Source organism: Cynocephalus volans, chromosome 13 (genome assembly GCF_027409185.1).
Source record: "Cynocephalus volans isolate mCynVol1 chromosome 13, mCynVol1.pri, whole genome shotgun sequence".
NCBI lineage: Eukaryota > Metazoa > Chordata > Mammalia > Dermoptera > Cynocephalidae > Cynocephalus > Cynocephalus volans.
In genome coordinates, this window is record NC_084472.1 from 89,624,851 (window position 1) to 89,645,689 (window position 20,839).

Here is a 20,839-nt window from a genome sequence, read left to right on the forward strand (position 1 = left end):
AAACAAGGGTAATACACGTTTCTGCACAGCACAATGTGGCATGTTGAGCATACTGCCATTATATTTTGTCCTTTATAACCAGGGACCTTTCTAAGCATATGATCATCAAGGTTTACAGTTACATAGTGATCAGTCTGCTGGGAGTCATACAGCAAATGGTTTGAAGTTCCACTAGGAAGCAGTTCTCAGAAATTCTTCTCCAAATGATATGTTTTATGGTAAATGTAACCTGAAAAATAGTAGTCAAAAGATACCAGCACATTACTAAAGTTCCATTTAGTCATTAACATTTGGTCCAGTTCAACAACATACTGCATGACCAGAATGTCTTCCAGAGAGATGTCACTCAGGTTTGCAGGCTGCCATCCAACCTTGTCAGGTTCCAAAAGCAGGGTAGGTCTTGGCAAACATATAGTTTCAGCCTTCCAGGCATCTGGTATAATTGTGCTAAGAAATACTATTCTCTTGCTCTGAGCTTTCTCTAAGTATTAATACAATGTTGAATTTCCCTTGCTGTATACCCCGCTTATTCCTTCCTTTACCCTCAACAATTTCTCCTTCTCTCCATTTGTCATTTATTTTTACCCAAGCTTTTCCATCTTTGGAAGAAACATTAGGTTTAGCCACTGTGCTGGTCAAGAGTGCTGGCAGCTACTAGTCTAACAAGTGCCTCCTCAGTACACTCCCATTCATACAGGTACAGGCCTAGTGGGCTATCCCAACCACGAGGCAACACAGGTAGCATATACTGTCAGTCCTAATTTGATAGACGAGTGAAGGCACAACCCACCCCCATCAGGACCTTAGAAATTTTGACATAAAGTTTAAAAACACATTACAGTTTTTTGTTTAGGAATCATCCCTGCTTCTAGCACTCCTACTTGCAGCTCTGGTCCTGTGACCACTACATCAGGTAGGGGGGGAAAATTGAGGTGATATGGGGAAGAAAAAAAAAAAGTATAGTTAAAGTGATACCAGTATCCTTCCCCATTCCCTCTTCCCCAGATCCACCAGGAACAGAGGAATATCTAGTGGGGACACTGCTTTAGTGCCACTCATGCTGAGTATGAGCACACCCTTGTGATGAAGGGCGTGTAAGCAAGCCCTTCATCCTTTTATGTCCCTGTTTTAGACAACCTATGTTTTAATTGCCCATCTCACTTCTCTATCAAATTGTTATTCTGAGGAAGATATTTCTCTACCCATTGCTGGATGTTGTGGGCTATACAATGTGTTCCTTGGTCTGAAATCCATATAATATCTTCTGTTCTGTCTTTTTAAAATAGCACTCTGAGCATTTGCATCTGTCACCAGGTGTGCAAATCCCAGTCCAGAGTTAGGGTCTATTTCTGTGAAGACTCATTTGTAGCCCCTCAGGGCTACCAGCATCGGTCTCCCTCAGCAGCTATGTTCAGGGCAATCTACCATATAGCCATCAGCAGTCTGTTTCTTTTGCTTGGAAACAGTTCTTGTACCCTCTGAGGCACAGAATGCCAACGAGAGAAACATGTCTAGACTCAGCCCATCTCTGCGCTGCTGCAGCCCCCCATATCCACCATTTCATGGACCCCGATGGCCACCTTAAATGAGCACATGGGACATCTGCCTGTCAATTCCAAATCTGAAAGGGGGCTCTTCTGACAGGCACTGACATGTCCTACTTTAGTGCACTCCTCAAATTTCCATACTAATCTACATAGTGCTATGACTCATACGGGCATCCCTTTGATAGGCCAGGTTTGCACTGTCCTCTGGCCTGACTGTATGGCCAAGCCATTGGGTTATGTCAGTAAAAACACAAGCACAGGAGTTATTACCACTGTTTAAATTTTTTAGCACTGCTAGGAAAACAGCATACGACTCAGCCCACCACGCTGATTTGTTTTTACCTTTTTCAATCAGAGTAGCATCCTTCCAAACAGGATGTTGTCCGTTCACCTTGGAACTGCCATCCACAAACCCAGCAGCTCTTGGTCAGTCAGTTGAGAGCTGTTTACAGGGCACTGTAGAATCTAGCAGCTCCTCACATAGTTCCAGAGTCAGTCCTAGGGGAAAAGAGGCTCCCTACTTATGAGTTTTTCTTCCTTGTATTCCCCAGGTAGCATGATCCTGAATAAATACTTCTATTTTTATTAAGGTAGTAAATGCACCTCAGTGGAAATTCTCTAGTCTGAAGTCCCAGCAATTGCTGCTGGGAGGCACTTACAGGCTTCTGCCATAAGCTCCAATAAATGCTCCACAACGGGCTATTACATAGAGAATTTGTCCCTAGCAGCACTCCAGCTTCTATTCTACACTGTGTGGGCATAGGCAATCTTACCCATTTAGCATATCCAATTAAACTGCTAGTGAGACAGAACAGGGCTAGGCCTGTGAACCAAACTGACTCCATTTTCCCCGCAGAGGACACTTTGTTAATTTTCCACTCCTCAGTCATGAGACTCCCCATGGTGCATGATTACCCCATGACCTGCCCTGATAAAATAAACTGAGATAAGAGGGGAACAGATATTCACTGAGTTGCAAAACCCTTCCCCATGGCTTGTTTCCCATAATTGTAAAAATTAAGTTACAGATTAACCTTAAGACCCCTTTAGGAACTCCAGCATGGCATAAAGCTTCAAGTTGACTGCTACAACAAACCTCTTGGAGTGACAATAATGAGCACCATCACCATCTTGGACCTAATGAGCAGGCACAAGGACCAAAGCCCTAACTGAGCATATGCCCATGATGCAACCAGGAACAGAATGGACCACCTCCAGAGGCACAGAATGATGAAACTGGCCTGCACCCCTCAACCCCTTTCCCTATAAAAGACCCTGAATAGCTTCCGTCAGGGGACTAGATTTCCCATTGCTACCCCCACTTATGCATAAGTCTATATCTTCTTTTAATAAAGTGTTGCTTGTTTTACTGCTGGGTACATTGTTCATTTTCTACGACTTTGAGACTCAAGAGCCTAATCTGGTAACAGTAGAAGGACAGACTTACATATCTTCTGTTTTATGTACTAGGTAGGGCAAACATTCCCTAATCAGATATAGTACCTTTTACCTCATAATACAATCAGATAAAAGAGATGCAACCACTTCACATGAAACCTGTTCAAATATACCAACTCTCCTATAAACTTCTGCCTTAATTCCATCAACCTTTACTTTCTTAACTGTAGCCTCCATTAGATCAACAAGGTTTGGTTTTACAATACTAGGTAGAGGAAGTGTTCCCCATCCAGACATAATACCCATTCCCATAAAATGTCTAGGTAAAGGCGATGAAACTTCTTTACATAAAGCCTGTTTAAACATTCCGACTTTTATAATCCTATGAACCCTTACACTTTTATGTTCTCTTAATCTAACCACAGCCCAAGTTATGGCTTCAATGGATTTTGGTTCCAGTGTGTGGGGCTCCTGTATCAAAAGTACCGGGACATTCTCTTCACCCCTGACCATTTTACCCACTTGTGTACATAAGGCTTTGGGTCCCCAGAAGGAGACTCAGCCAAGAGACACTGGCCCATTTGTCAATCTTTATACTGTTTAATCTGCCTGACTACTGCTCCAGGAAATTTCAAATCAGATTTCTCATTGCAATCTGCCCTCTGACTTTTTAAAATTTCTCCAAACTGGGGTAAATACACCAAACTTGCTTGTAAGACTTAATGTTGGGGGACCAGCAGGTGCTCCCTTTAATTCATCTAACCTCTCCTAGTATTGTATTAAGACCTTTATTATAACCCCATCAATTCCCATTTTATTCATTCCATTTCTTAATAACCACCTAAAGATTTCCACCCTGCTGGGATAAATCCCATGACTCTACCCTTTCTTTTTCCTCTTAGTTTTACCCCTATCAATGTTTGCTTTATTTACCTTATTTGTTTTATTTACCTGGTCAGTATGGGGACCTGTACCCTTGACCTTGGTGTTATCAGCACCACGCTCTACCAACTGAGCAACCAGCCAGCTGATTTACCTTATTTTTTAATAACCACTTAAAAATTTCCACCTTCCTGGAATGGGTCCTTTAACTCTGCCCTCTGCTGTTCACCATTCTCTTGTTAATTAGCATCTATAAGATCCATGAGGGAAAGCTGAGACAGCAAATCTGAAAAGGCTTCTATGATAATGCTGTTCAGTTTTGCTAGAGTAATGTAACATGGGGTGCCCCTTATCCACAGCATTCAGCATGACCTGGATAACAGGCATGTTCAGTGGGTGAATAACCTGGTCATCGTAAAACCAGTCCCACATGGTTTGCATATGAAGCACATGAGTTGCTTCACCAGGGGTGCTCCACTCAGCATTTATAGGTGGAGACTGACAGTTCCCTTTGTCAGGGTAAACAGACCTTATAGTGCATTTATCCAGTCTACCATAAAAGGGACCTCAGCCAGAGAATGGCCATCTTTGGGGTAACCAAGACCAAACAGAAAATTTCAGTTAACCATTAAGTTAGGAACTGATAATCATTAATTCCTTGAGGTTAGCAGAGGAAATGAGAAACCAAATGGCTGACTGACACTGCCCGGGAATGAAATCATACCCCAAAAGGACCCTTCCTCTTATGCTGATTTACTTTAGATGTTGAGCACCTAAAATTAAGAATCGAAACTAAGTTTTCTTGCTTTTCTTACCTTTCCTAAGCAAACACAGGAATTCTAAGAGAAAGGCAAAGCACCCTAGCTGATTATTAACTCACCTTCTTGCTAAAAGGAAAATTGCATCCACATCAGTTAGAGGTACAAGTCAGGTATTTTTATGTTCCAGTGATGTTTGACTGAGGTTATTGTCTTTGAGCTCTCCCCAAGAGATAAGGACTCCAATCTCAAAATAACATAAGAGTTTGAAGCTGACCAGTCCACCAACTGCAGATTCCATGATCTGCAGTCCCTCGTGGGACCCTGACATTTGACTCAGACCCTCTGCTGATCCTGTGACCAGCCAGCCTCCCCCTTTGCCTGCAGGATAAAACCCTTATCTCACCTTCCTGCCTCTGCCCCTTTATTAAACGCCAGAACAGGCATCAGAAGGTGGGATGATTTTAGCCTGGTCATCCCCCAGGTGCTGGTTATCTAACTAAAGCTTCCAGACCTTGCACCAAACTTTTGGACTTTCATGTCATTTGTTTAGTGTGAGAGGGCTACCTGAGCCCATTGATGGTAACAATCAGGCTGGCTTTTCCCTTGGGAATAACCTCCTGTGTGCCTGGATCATGTACAGTCATCTGTGATCGTTCCATAGCAAGCTGTGAGTTCTGTATCAACCCAAACATGCTCTTCCCTCTGTAGCATTTAAAACTAAAGATACTGCTCCTAAATTAGTTACTCTCAAATTCATTTTAGTAAAGGCTCCTCAGGAAGCTGATGATGCCGATCTACAAAATGAAACAACTCCTTCGTACTATACCCTCTAGTTTCAATAGTTTCTTGGTTTTGCCCTTCCCCCACATTGACTGCCTTCTTGGTAACCACAGATCTTAGAAGTACCTTCTGTTGTCTCTGAATATTTTTTCCCATGGGGGTGTGGCTTTGAGGACGATGGACTGTAATCTGAGCTTGGTAGCTTGTTAGCATCAAAGTCCAACCTAGCACTCTCTTTTACTTTCATTTAAGCTATTAAAGATAATAATAACCAATGGATTGTATATTTTGCCTTTTTTTCTTATTATTTTGTATTTCCTTATGCATCCAGTGAAACAACTCCTTGGGAGTTGAATCCATTTCTAAATTCCAGTGGTAACATTTACCTTTAGTAACTGACTGCAGTCTAGCTGCTGCTCCAAACCATGGTTGACCATGCTGCCACCCAGGAATCAAAAGTCCCTCACCACCCAATCTTTTATCCTTTTTCTTCCTAAACCACTGTTTCCATAAGCCAGGACCATTCTAGCAAATCCCAATTCTGATACCATTCTGAGAATCAGAAAAAAAAAAACAGTTTTTTATATACTCTCCCTCAAAAATCAACACAGAAGAGTTCTGTGACCTCAGCTCACCAAGAAGAGTGTGGGTACTTCTTCCCGCCCACGATCAATTAATCCTGTGGTGAACACCAGCTGGGTGTCCTCCAATTCAATTCAATTCTGACACTATCTACCTGGAGATAGTATCAGATCCCACAGGTTGAGGGCTCAGTCCAACAAGACTGCCCACCTCTTCCACTGCCAATTGCAAGCCTCAGGTGGTTTTAACCTGTGTTTCTAACAGGCTACAAATTGGGGTTACCATGACCCCATCCTTGGGTTCAATTAAGTTGCTAGAACAGCTCACAGACAGGCAAAAACTGGGGTTACCATGACCCCCCTCCTTGAGTTCAATTAATTTGCTAGAACAGCTCACAGGTTTTCCCTATCGTTATATTTACTGGTTTATTATAAAGGAGAACCCTGTTATCATATTTACTGGCTTATTATAAAGGATATTAAAAAGGATACCGATGAACACCAGATGAAGAGATGAACAGGGCAAGGTATGGGAGAAAGGGTGTGAAGCTTTCATGCTCTCTGGGAACACCACTCTCTAGGAAGCTCCACATGTTTGGCTATCCAGAAGCTCTCTGAATCCTGTACATTTGGGTTTTTATGGAGGCTTCATTATTTGGCATGATTGATTACATTACTGGTCATTGGTAATCAATTCAATTTTCAGCCCCTCTCCTCTCCTGGGAGGTTGGGGGTAAGGCTGAAAGTCCCAACCCTCTAATCCCACCTTGGTCTTTCCAGTGACCAGTCTCCATCTTGAAGCTACCTAGAGGAAAAGACACTTACTTTGAAGATTCCAAGGACTTTAGGAGTTGTACACCAGGAAACAGGGAAGAAGACCAAACATATATAGCAAACCCTTGAACGGGGGTTTGAACTGTGTGGGTCCACTTATATGCAAATTCTTTTCAACAAATATATTAGAAAACTTTCAGTTAAGTATGTCATAAATGCATGACATACCTGACTACTACCTAACTACTAGTAGCCTACTAATAGCATAATACTGTTAGGTAAAACTGTTTGGTTAAGTAGTTATTTAATTACTACTTAAGAGGGCTGGCCAGTTAGCTGAGATGGTTAGAGCACAGCCTTGTAACACCAAGGTCGTGGGTTTGGATCCCTGTCTGGACAGCCCCAAATACAAACAAAAAACCACATGTGTGTTAATTATTATTTAAGTAATGATGTGGTGACCCCCTCCACCCAGGGGGGTGTCTCAGAACACGCAGTGTAGCGTTGCTAAGATTGAGGGGGAAGCATAAGACAAATTTTGGGGGAGTCAAGTTATACTAAGATTTTCACCCCTAACCCCTGCATTGTTCAAGGGTCAACTGTATTTCACAATACAATATATAATGAGTTCAAAAAGAACAGGGTAGCAAAATTATATTTGAAGAAATAACATTGGTATTTTCCTGACTTGAAGATCTGAGAAGCTCAGCCAACACTAAGAAAGGTAATACAAACAAAAACATACCTAGTCATTTCATAGTTAAAATGCGGAAACCCAAAATAAAGAGAAAATCTTGATAGCCAGAAAAGAGGGATATAGTAAATATAAATAGCAACAATGACAAATCTCACTGATTTCTTATCAAAAACAATGGAGACCACACTATGACATATTTAAAGAGCTGGGAGAAAAAACTTGTCAACTCAGAATTCTATATCCAGTGAATATACTTTTAAAACAGGATTAAAATAAAGACACCTTCAGATAAAATCTGAGAGAATTTGCCACCAGCAGACATACAATAAAAGAAACGCTAGAAGATATTCTGTAGGCTACAGGGAAAAGAATCAGATAGAAATAAGAGAACTGGAAAAGACAAATAAATGGGTAAAAATAAAAGAGTACATATTTTTTTCTCCTCATAATTCCCTTAAAAGACAAAAACTAAAAGTTTCAAGCAAAAAAGACAACAATATAAGGTTTAATTTATAACATATAGAAGTAAAACATAGGACAAAAACAGCACAAAGAATGGATAAACGGAATTATAACAGTATTTTATAATTACATTTATTTAGTGGGCAGTAGTTAATTGTCACGTGTGAACTAAAAAGTAGGATGTGTGAAGTGGTAACATACTGATTCTAAACAGACTTTGCTAATTTAAGGATGTATATGTTTAACCCAGGAGCAACGACTAAAAAAAAATTAAAAGAGATATAACTAAGAAGCCAACAGAGAAAATAAAAGGGAACACCAAAAAAATATTCAATTAATCCAAAATTAGCAGAGGGGCAAAAAACCGGAAGGGCAAATGGAAAACAAATAGTTAGATGACAGAGTCGAACTTAATTATACTTAAAATTTTATCAAAAGTAAGTGGACTTTTATTTATTTATTTTTTCTGACTGGTAAGGGGATTGCGACCCTCAGCACGGTGTGGTCCGCACCATGCTTAGCCAGTGAGCGAACCGGCCATCCCTATATAGGATCCAAACCCACAGCCTCAGCACTCCCAGTGCCGCACTCTCCCAAGTGAGCTACGGGGCCGGCCCTAAAGTAAGTGGACTTTTAGAGCAGCAACAAAAACAGAAGAGATGAATGGAAAATAAATAGCAAGACGGTAGACTTAAACTTAACCATATTGATAATTACAACAAAAGTAAATGAACTACTTCCAGTCAAGATGGCGGAGTAGACGGTTCCTGGCGTCATTCTCTCCCACAAATCAACCAATTTACAACTATAAAAAAGCAATGACAGCCAAGCTGGGGCCTCTAGAGCTCAGGGGAAGAGGAGGAGAGACCTACAGAGTGCATGAAGGTGGGAGGAGCCACAATGAGAGAAAGAAAAAACCTCTCTGACCATTTCAAATCACAACTGCTTCCCGGCTGGAGCTGCTAAGCACACGGAGCAGGAGCTAGCAAAAGCCACAGCTGTGCCCTTTGGATGAAGTTGCTTGGAGACAACAGGGGAGAAGAGGTCCTTGTTGGCCCCCAGGCCATCAAGACCACTAATAAGGTTCCCGTGGACCCACACAGGACTGAGGAGCCACAACAACTGAAAAAAAGGAGCCACTCAGAGGCTGGTGAGTCACTGCAAGGGAATAGAGCATGGCCCGTCCCATGGGAACTGTTTGGAGCACGGGCAGTGGGGGAGACAGGCCCACTGGGGGAACCCTGGGGCACAGCAAGGACAGCTAATCTGTCCCCTAGTCAGCACAGGACCACTCTGGTCAGAAATATAGAATTGTATGGGGTGCAGGCCGCTGAAAAGATGCAGGCCCAGACCAGTTTCTACACAACCCAGGTGCACTGGATCTCACAAGAGCCCGAAGTACCTATAAAGCCAACCATTAAAACTTGAGCTGCACAAAAAGCCTTCCCCAGGGAATCAGCAGCAAAGCAGCAATTTAGCTCAACCACAGGGCTCAAGTGCTGGTCCCCACAGGAAGTTCCCCCATTTTAGAAGTAAGCAAATGACAACAAAGTAGTTCTAGTGCAGAGTTTAAACGGTGGGAACAGCAAATAATCCAACACAGAACTGAAAGAAAAAAAGTACCCACAACCAGAGACAAAGTCTGATATTAACTAGTAAAGGTCTCATTTCACCAAAGAACACCTATAACACCTACAAGGGCCAGAAGTCCTCTGAGCTACCAAGTCAGAAAGAGGGGAGGGCCGGGGGCCTCAGCCATGCCCCCTGACACCCACAACCAGTCCTGAGGGTGGGGGCTGAGGGTCTCAGCCACACACCCCCAACACGCACAACCACCCCACTGACGACCACCAAGCCTCCACAGGAAGCGTCCTGTGCTCTCCCAAGCTGGGGCAGTGGGGGGCTGATTCCCTCGGTCACCCCCCTCCCAACACACACAACCAACCAGCCCAGTAACAACCACTGAGCCACTGCAGGAAGCACCCCAGGCTCTCCCAAGCCAGGGAGGGAGGGGACCTTGGGCCTCAGCCACTCGCCCCCAACATGTGTAACCAGCCCAGCGATGACCACCAAACTGCAGCAAGAAGCCTGGGTTCCTGAGCTGGGATAGTGGGGGGTGAGGGCTTTTGCCACACCCCCCTGACATCTGCACCCAGCCTGGCAATGACCAAGGCACCACTGGAAGCCCCCTGATCTCCCCTGTGGGAATGATGGGGTGCCACAGGCCTCAATCCCACCCTTCCTCCTTCCTCCTTCTTCCATCTCATTTCCTTCTCCTTGCCCCTCTCCCCCTCCCTCCCAACTGCTCCACAACACCACTATAGAATGTAAAAAAAAAAAAATAGTATTAATAAAAAGAAAAGTAAATGAACTAAACAATCCAATTAAAAGGCAGAGATTTGTCAAACTTGGTAAGTATATGTTGTCTACAAGAGATACAATTTAAGTTTATAAAGACAAAAACGGGTTGAAAAATGGATAAAGATTTGCCATTCAAAGTAAGCATAAGAAAGCTGCTGTGGCTATATTAACATCAGACAATATAGAGTTCAAGATAAAAAAAGTTACAAGAAATTAAAGGGGGCCATTTCATAATAACAGAAGCCATTCATTAAGAAAACATAACAACCTTACATAAGTATGCAATTAAAAATAACTTCAGAGAAAATAGAATGGTAGTTACCATAAGCTGAGGGATGGGGAGATGTTGGTCAAAGGACACAGTTTCAGACAGGAGGAATACATTTTTCAGATCTATTGCACAGACTTATGACTACAATTAATAATAATGTACTGTATATTCCAAAATAGCCGAGAGTAAATTCCAAATGTCTCACCACAGAAAACGATTAAGTGAGGTGATGGATATGTTAATTAGCTTAATCATTCCACATTGTATACATATTTCAAAATGTCACACTGTACCCTATAAATGTACACAATTATGATTTGTCAATTAAAAATAACATTAATTTTTAAAAAATCTTTGGGAGGAGAACACATAGCTTTGAAATTCATGACACAAAACTTCAAAGTAGGGATATTAAAAAACACAAGCAGACCACTGCCCCCACTATCAAAAACAAACAAACAAAAACCAGAAAGAAGACATATTTGAACTACACCAATCAATCAACTTGACCTCTACTGACATTTACAAAACACTATATCCAACAACTGCAAATTCAAGTGCACATGGGATGCTCACCAAGACAGACTAAAAAGCAGAACAACATTTATAAGATGCTTCTATTTGTGTAAAAAAGGGAAATAAGAAATATATTCATATTTCTTTATATGTGCAGAAGGAAACTGGAAGAATATATAAGAAACTAATCAAACTTATCTGTGTGTATGTTTAGTGGGTGGGAAGGTGGAAAGTGGAAGACGGGGTAGCAGGGACACCTTATTACACTTTAAATTTTCAAACATGAGAATGAATTATTTAATTCAAAGTGTTAAACTAAAAAAATTAATAAAATGACATATTAAGGACTTTATCAGAAGATAATGTACATCAAAGATTTCAAAACAGAACAAATATGATACAAAAATCATAGCAATTTTTTTCTAAGGAAATGACCAAGGGAGTACACAAAGATTTAGCTGCAAAGAAATCCATCAAAGCACTTATAATTTTTTAAACTGCAATTGTTCATTAGTAAGAGGTTAACTAAACTATGGCATATCCATGAATTGAATGTTATGTATTCATTAAAATGGTATTGTAGAATACTTAATGACAAGTATACGATCCTAGTTAGGGTAAGAAAAGTTCAGTAAAGGGATTGAAGAGTATAGACCAAAATATAATGGTAATTTTTGAGTTACAGAATTGTAGGTAATTTTATCTTTCTGCCATACCTTCTAGATTTTCTATAAACATTACTTATAATAAGAAAAATATAAAATTTATCTTTTAGAAGATCTGCAGGAAAGAGGAAAAAATGCTTTATTTTCCTCCCAAACATTTCCCAATAAACTTTTCTTTCTCTCCAAGGGATAGCAGACACTCACCAGATGATTGTCTGTTGCCAGGGTCTCTTTTCCAACAGAGGACTGGGCAATAGTAATGACCGATTCAACTCTTTTTTCTGAAAGTTCTGAAGATGCTGTAGTTGGAATAGCTTCATGTTGTTGTGTACTTATTCTCTCTGCTGATTTAACTTTTCTTCTGATATTACCTTTTTCACTGCTTTCAGATTCATCACTAATGGGTTTCAGTTTTCCTGCTGGCTGTGAAGAAAACAGCATTATTGTTTTAGAAAATATGAATGCTTATAATTTTTATTATAATAGCGGAAAACCGTAAAGTCCACATTTCTCATTTCTAAACTTCAAAACTGAACATAGCAGGAAAACAGCAACATGATTAGTGGATAGGACAGGAAACCTAGATTAAAGAGTCCCAACAATTCACTCTGCCTGCCTTTGTGAATTACAACCTAAGCATATTACATGAATGCTAAGAAAACTGACAAGGTACATAGATATTTGAGACTTCCTAAATCAAACACTTGAAATATAAAACTATTTTGCTTTTTACTGTAGAAGTATCTTCTAAAACATAATATTTTATGAAAAATGCTGCTACAGAATACTTTCTCTATTTGCATCCAATCTAAACAGGAAATGAAATATTTTATAGAACATTTTCTCTGTTTGCATCCAATCTAAATACAATATGAAATACCTTACAAATTAAGATAGAGAGAACACGCCTACATACCTTTTTTGCACGGATTTCTACAGATTCATTTTCATTTGCTTCATTTTCAGAAGTGTTCACACTATTCCAGAGAACAAGCCATCAATATCTTGCACACATTACACTTTTATTCACATGTCTTCTATAAGTTGCTCATCCAACATAAAAACAGGCTCAATTTAATGAGGAGATAGCCTATACTTGTCATGGGCAAGCCTGTCACCTTCCCAGATTTACTGGCCATCTCCCACACCTTCCCACACTCAGGCCATATCAGTTTATCCTAGTCTGGCAAGTAAAAGTGTTCCATTACTGCAGCACCTTGTGGTCATGTCTGAGAATTGCATATTCCTCCACATTAGGCTGTCATTTGTACTAAAAGCTAATCTGCTAGGTCCACCAATAGGTGATAGAAAAAGGAATATACTTTCTCTTCATTTTTGAAAAATAAAAAATAACCCTAACTTCTGGGAGGAGATGAGAATTATTTCATCTTTTCATTCAATTCAATATAACAAACACCAATCTCAAAATACAAAGTGAAGTGAATAAAATTGCTTTAAAAATTAGGGGGCTGGGGCTGGCCCGTGGCTCACTCGGGAGAGTGCAGTGCTGATAACACCAAGGCCCCGGGTTCGGATCCCATATACGGATGGCCGGTTCGCTCACTGGCTGAGTGTGGTGCTGACAACACCAAGTCAAGGGTTAAGATCCCCTTACCGGTCATCTTTAAAAAAAAAAAAAAAAAAAAAAAAATTAGGGGGCTGGACTGTTAGCTCAGTTGGTTAGAGCACGGTGTTGTAACAAGGTCAAAGGTCTAGATCCCCAGCCACCAAAAAAAAAAAAAAAAGTGACAGGCATTCATTTAAAGCATCCACTGTCCAGTAGGAAGGCCAGAGATGGTGCAGAGTGATGACTTAGCAAGCACCTGACAGAGGAGATGTGGATACATGGCTAGGGGGATTAGAAAAGGCATCATGGTTACGACATGAGTTGATTTTTGAAAATACTTTCCTAGGAAAACAAGTACAGGGAAGGGTATTTAAAGTAGAAGGAAAGGTTAATATAAAAGCATGATGGTATAAGCCTGTCATGTTCAAGAAACTTGAACAAGGAACAGACAAGAATGTACAATTTAAGGGAAAATAATGCTAGGGAAGAAGTCAAAGGATGTAACCAGGGGCAGCGGGGAGGCAGCCATAGAGGTATGCTGCTCAGACCTCCTACAGTTAGCTGACAGCCTCCAGCTACAGTGCCATCAGGATCCACTGCAGCATCTGAGCAAAGGCTACACTCTGTGGGCAGTCTCCAGCCAGTAACTGAGCATGGTCAGATTACTAGGACCTGGCCATTTCTACCTAATACTGGACTCATTTAATAGGCAATTTTTCTTCCAGAGCTCTCCAGTAGATTGGTCAGAACCATAGGAGCTGCAGTGCAGTTTGAGATCATCTCTGCTCAATCCTGATTCTTCCAACTTTCACAGATGTTACCAATAAACCCTATCCATTCCTAATTTTGACTCAGTGTCTACTTACCCAAGAATCCAAACTGGCACAGGGGCCTTCTATGCCATCCACACAGGCAATGGGGAGCCCCTAAAAGGCAGTAGGCTTAGGAATAAGATAAGACTTGTACTTTAGAAAGATCACTCTGGAAGTTGTACGGGTGGGTGGACCAGAGGAGAGAGGGTAATTCAGGAGACAAGGAAACAGGTTGGAAACTACTGCAGGAATGCTGGTAAGAGTGACAAAACTATGACAGCCACAGCGAGGTGGCAGGAGTGTAGAGAGGTTAAAAAACGAATTCTTGAGATAGTCACAGGCCAGAACTAATAGGACTGGTCACACAAAAGAAGACACCAAGAATGATTCCCAGATTGCTGGATGGTGACTGGGTGGACAGCAGGACCACTGACCTAAAGAATACCAAATGAGTTTGTTGACACTAGGTGAGGAACAGAAGGACTGAGCTCGGTTTTGCCTTTGTTGAGTCCAAGGTGCCTGTGGGCATCTAGGGAAATATGACCAATATGCAGGACATCTTGGGACTCAAAAGAAAGTCCTGACAAGAAAGACAGACTTGGGAAACAGTGGCATATAGACAGTTAAAACCATGAAAGTAAACTAGGGGTGGGTGGAGGAGAGAGGGCTAACAGCAGAATCACCTACACATAAAGAGAAGAGAGGGAGAAGATCCAGGAACACAAAATCTGAACACTTCTGGTGAGGATTTTGGGGCCTGGTGGCTGATGCCTCCATGAATCCTGGGAAATACTGTGATCTCTCTCTCTCAAGATCCCTTCTATCCTGACTTCCTTTTGTATTAATATACAAACCCTTTATAACTTGCCAAAATGATGTCTTTCATTAGGACTCATTGCACCACCAAAACCAAGGTTACCAAGAACATCCTTATCATTGAATGCAATGGATATGTTCAGTCTGTGCCTTACTTGCTTCTCAGATGCATTTGACTCTCCTGACCCCCCCTCCACACACACACACACACACACACACACAGGACTTCTGTGAACAAAGACTCTCCTGGTTTTCTTCTTTCTAAGCTCCCTCTCCTCTACACAGACAGTAGATGTCAGATTTTCTTAAGGGTTGGTCCCAGGTCCTTGTATTCTCTCAGGCTCACCTCATACCACCTATACGAAAATAACTTCAAGTTTTACTACAGCTCACCCTCTCCCCTGAGCTCCAGACTCAAATACACAACAGTCTCTTTGACATCTCCACATCAAACTCATGATCTCCCCACAAAACTCAATCTCCTAGCAACCCCTGTCTTGGTCACTGGCACCAGCATCAATCCATTTGTTTATTTTTTAGTTTTTAATATTTTATTAGCATATTCATTGTTATAAATCATATTCTTTATGCCCCTAATTCAATCTCTCCCCTTCCCCCTTTTCCTCCCCCTCCCTCCTTCTCCCCCCCCTCCAATAACCCTAGATTTGTTCTCTCCATCTGATAGGTTAACTGCTCCTCTATGGCTTTGTTGCCTAGATGATCTGTCCAGTACTGATACAGGTGTTATCAAGTCCTACCGTTATCATAAATCAAATGCTTCTTCTATTACTCTGGAGTGTGCTTTGTGGAGAGAGGACCTCTTTTTTCTTTTTTTTTTTTGGTCTCTGCTGGTGCCTCTCCTTGTGTCAATGCAGTTGAGAGTCTGGTGGCTGTGACTGCTGCTATAGAGACTAGCTGCTTTTGCAGCAGCCATGGCAACTGCAGTGGCTATGGAGGGCTACCTATGTGAAAATGGTGTTTTGGGTGTGCTCTTTACCTGGTTGCAGATGGATTCGGCTTCCTCCCGCTCCAAGCCTCAGGACCCAGGGGCAGTGGCGGCAGCTTACTTAATTGTGGCTATGTTTGGCTTTCCCCTGATCCACGCCTCATTCTAAGATGTTGTTGCGGAGCAGTTGCCGGGAGAAGGGAAGGGGGAGGGGAAATAGGGTGGGAAGAGGGGGAAGGTGGGGGAGTGTGATCGAAGCTCAATCCATTTATACAAGCCAGAAATATAGGACTCTTCTCTGACAGCAATTTTTCCCTACCCTCCTAAGCCAACCCATCACCAAGCCCTGCTGATCTGCTGCCTAACTATTTCTTGAACCTACCCACTTCTCTCCTCCTCTGCCACAATTACCTGAATCTTTTCCCCAGTCTACTAAAACAGCTTGCAAACTAGTCTCATCTCCCCATTTCACTCTTGCCCCTCTCAAATTCATTCTCCACACAGCAGCCAGAGTGATAATTTTTAAATGCACATCTGACCATACCATCCATGCTTAAAATTCTTCATCCGCTCTTAGGATAATGACAAAACCCTTTACCAAGTTTATTAGACAGGATTAGGTATGGCCATAAATGACAGAAAATACACCCCAAAATAGCTTAAACATGATACTTTCTTTCCCTCTCAGCACAACTCCAGAGGCAATTCAGGGCTGGTATAACAGCCCCATCATCATCAGGAGACCCAGGTTCCTTCTACCTTATTGCTTCAGTTTCTTAATGTGCAGATTCATGGTTCAAGAAATACATTCTTTATTCTGATAGCCATGTGCACAGCTAAAATCGAACATTCTATTACTAAGGAATAAGGGGTACCTGACACACACACACACGTATTCCTAAAGAAGGGGAAAATACATTAGACAACCAGCAATTTCTACCAATCATGCCATTCAAAGTAATTACCATCTTGCAGTTCGTTCTCTCTCTATTTCAGTCCCGCACACTCACCAAGCTCCATCCCACCACAGGGCCTTTACACATCTATTCACCTTGCAGAGAATGTTCCTCACTCTATCCTCACCAATCTCATTCCTACTCATAGCACCACACCCTTCCCCATATATGATTTGCCGGTATGATTCTTCATTAATATCTACTGTTCCATTAGCTCCATGAGGACAGGACTATGTCAATTTTGAGTTATTATTGTAAACCAAGAGCCTAAATGCAGTGCCTGGTACCTAGTCTGTGCTCAATAAATGCTTGCTGAAAAAATAACAATAATAAAAAGCTAACATTTGAAAGTCTACTATGTACCAATCTAAGAGCTTAGGGGATTAACTCATCTTAAAACAATCACATAAAGTAGGTTGTATTATAATCCCACTTTCCAGATGAAGGGACCCAGAAATTAAATGTCTTGCCCAAAGTCAAATACTTAGTAGTGACAGAACAAGGATTTGAACCCAGCACGATGGGTCCAAAGTCAGTCACCTTAACCATGATACTACACTGCATGAATAAAGAATGAAGTCAAATATTCACTGATTGTCTACTATGTGCCAGGTAATGTTCTAAGATCCTGAGGTACAGTAGTAAATAGAACAAAGTCCTGTTCTTTTTAACACTACTTGTACTAGGGAGAGACAGCCTATGAACAAATTTTAAAATGAATATAAAATACCAGTTCAGTAGAGATAAAGACTATGAGAAAAACAATACAGGAAAAATATTGAAGAAGAAAAGTGGTATTTTTTAGGTATCTGAGTAGACTGCTGTGATAAGGTGCCATTTGAAATCTAAAAGGCAGCATGGGAACAAGTCATGCAAATATAGGGAGGAAGACAATCTAGGCACAGGGAATGGTAAATGCAAAGGCCCAGACACAGCACATATTTAGGAATTTGAAGATCAGCAAATATTATCAAACAGTGAAAATATATTACAAAACCTGAGTAATTAAAAGGAATGACACTGGAGCATGGCTAGATAGAAAGATCACCAAAATAGAACAGCAAGTCTAGAAACAGACCCTAATAGAGATGGAATTTAATATGTAATATAGGTGACATCTTAAACCCGCAGAGGAAAGAAGGGTCATTTGAGACAATCAAGTAGCCATCTAGAAAAAAGAAAAGTCAGGATCTGTACCTCACACCTTACAAAGGATAGAAAGGATCAAGGATTTCAATATAAAAATAAACCCTAAAAGTTATAGAAGAAAACATGAAGGGAAATGCCCTCCTGACTATGACACAAAATCTCTAAACCCTAAAAGAGTGATAAATGTACAATGCACCTACATGAAAATAAAAATTTTCTGTGTGGTAAAAAAACATTATTAGGTGTTTTATCCAAAGACAGATGAACAAACCAATAAAATAAGAATCTGTAACTAATTAATTCTAATTAATCTGTAATTAATCTTTAGAATTAATCTCACTAAAGTTTAAATGAAGTCATAGAAGTCAAGAAGAAAATTACTGACACCTACTAGAAAAAAGGAAAAAGGATATATAGAGATTGCGGAGAGAGAAATTCAAGATCTTTTAAATATATGAACAGATGTTGTTCAATCATTCATAAGAAAAATACAAATTGGAACTAGACAGACTGCATTTTTGACCTACTACACTGGCAAAAATCCTAGTCTGATAACCACTCTGGTGGCGATGTAGCAATAACTATAAAAATTACTAACAGGATCTCATTTTACAAATATACCCTATATACATGAATGAAACAGCATATGTGCCAGGTTACTGACTACAGCACAGTGAGTGACAGCAGATTAGAAACAACCATCGATACAAGACTGGGTAAACAAACTATGAAATATCCATACCATGGAATACCCGCAACTGTGAAATGAAGGAAAAAGCCCCATTTGTACTGATATGTAAAGATCTCCAAGATATACTAAGTGAAAAAGCTAAGTAGCAAGGTATGCTGCCTTTTCTATATAAAAAAGGTTAAAAATCTGTATTCTTATTTACTTTTATATGTACAGAGAAACTCTGGAAGGAATATAAGAAATTAATAACGGGAGAGGAAAGAAGTGGGTGCCAGGAGCTGAGCGGACGGTAGACATGAGATGAAGACTTACTATAAACCTTTCTATATTTTTAAACCATGTGAACATTTTACCTATTCAAAAAATTCCTCGTTAAAAATTACATCCACTGTTTAAAGTGCAGCACATGCTTTCCCAAATACTTGGCCTTTATTCGTTTTTAGTAACATAAAAAACTGAAGTCTTCAGAACCACCAAGTACTATAAAACTTCCCTAATGCAGATAATCTCAAAGTGATTTCCTAATTCAGATTTCTGCCTGAGATATTTGTTTTAAAGCAGTTGCTCTAATATTTATAATTAGTACTATAGTTATCAAAGACTTCATTATATACTTTGTTCTCAAGTTGTCTCTATAAAATCATTTTTATAGAGATCTACCAGACCCATGCCTTCATATAAATTTGCAGAAATTAATCTCCTTAGGGACAACACATCTGAAACAGACTTTGTATTTCCTTTGTAATTATCACCCACCTTGTACTAGAGAACATCTCTTTTGTGATAATTAGGAAATTTGTAAATTAAAGGGATCTCTCAAAATCACCTAAAATTCTATGCTCATAAAATCTTTCCCTCATTTGTTTAATGTCAAAACCAAACTACTTTCACAGGCATGTTTCCTAGGATAATCAGGTGTGAATTATGTCAATTATTGTAAGTAATGTCAATTATTGAAAAATTAAGTTTTATGTCCTAGTTCTCTTGAGGAAAAACCTAAGTTGGCTGAAAGCTGTACCTTTATTAGCTTCTATCTTAAAGGGTTTCTCAACAGTCCCACTAACCATGAATAAACAATTGCTTGAAATATAACTGTACCTTCTTTTTGCTTCTTTTCCTTGAGAGATCGAAGGGATAGATGATCCACAATGTTTGGAGAATTCTTCTTCATCAGCATATATAGCAGTGCTGTGTAAAGGAGGATCTACAAAAGACAAAAAAAAGTGCAACTTTAAGGTCTGGCTGTTTGGACAGTATTTAAGTTTGTTTCTTACAAACGGAACACAAAACAATCTTGGTTTAAATGGCTAACAAAATCAAAATCAATTATGCAGGCCACTTCCCAAAGGTTTTTGATCTTGCATCTCAACAATAAAAAATGTAAACCATATCACCCATAAACACATGAATATTTATAAATGATGAACCTACTATATTATTGTACTTACATGGAATTTTTTTTTGGCAGTTGTACAGGGATCTGAACTCTTGACCTTGGTGTTATCAGCACCACACTCTAAACAAGTAAGCTAACTGGCCAGCCTTGGAAATTTTTTAATGAATAAAAGAATAAATACAAGTAAGATGTCTAACATTTTCTTTCCTCACCCCTATGGAGTGCCATATACTCTACTTGGGAGACCACTGCATTAATCATAAACTCTGTAGGCTTAGGGTGCTTTGCCCACTCCCGTGTCTCTATTACCTCACAAAGTGCCTAGCACACAGTGGGTACTCAATATTTGTCAATGAATGGCCCTCTGGAGAGAGAATCCAGTCCTCCCTCACCTCCCTTCCTCTGGATTGCTAGAGCCTTTAGATAGCATAAAAAGTTAACCTGAATGAAGAAGATGATAAAAGAGAAGGAGACCAAATGGCTTTGGTAGAAAGGTGTAGAAAAGAGATGCTAAGAGAAGGAGGATGCTCCTACCCTCTTGGGGAAGAGGGGAAACAGACCTCAGTACACTGGGTTAAGCTTATGGCACAGGTGGAGAACCTGAGGAAGGAAGACGGCCAGTAGCCACAGAGCTGAATGCTAAATTGCTGGGGAGAGGGAGGGAGTGGGCTATTAAGAGCCAAGCAACCATTTCTTCATGCTCAAATTTCAGCATGACAGTGCAAATTGAAACATTTTTTCAAATGAACAGCCGTTTAAATAATGAACATATAAACTGCACAGTTTTATTTTATTTTAATTTTTTTTGGTG

General features: G+C 40.4%; 1 protein-coding gene across 1 annotated transcript in view; it reads right to left on the reverse strand.

The window, feature by feature from the left end:
- Window positions 1–20,839, reverse strand: part of CENPU (centromere protein U) — a 47,869-nt gene that overhangs the window by 19,002 nt on the left and 8,028 nt on the right. The window contains exons 4-6 of the mRNA XM_063077204.1: window positions 19,731–19,836; window positions 12,612–12,672; window positions 11,900–12,118 (exon numbers count right to left, since the gene is read on the reverse strand). Coding sequence (XP_062933274.1) covers window positions 11,900–12,118; window positions 12,612–12,672; window positions 19,731–19,836 — 386 coding nt within the window. The remainder of the gene's footprint in view (window positions 1–11,899; window positions 12,119–12,611; window positions 12,673–19,730; window positions 19,837–20,839) is intronic.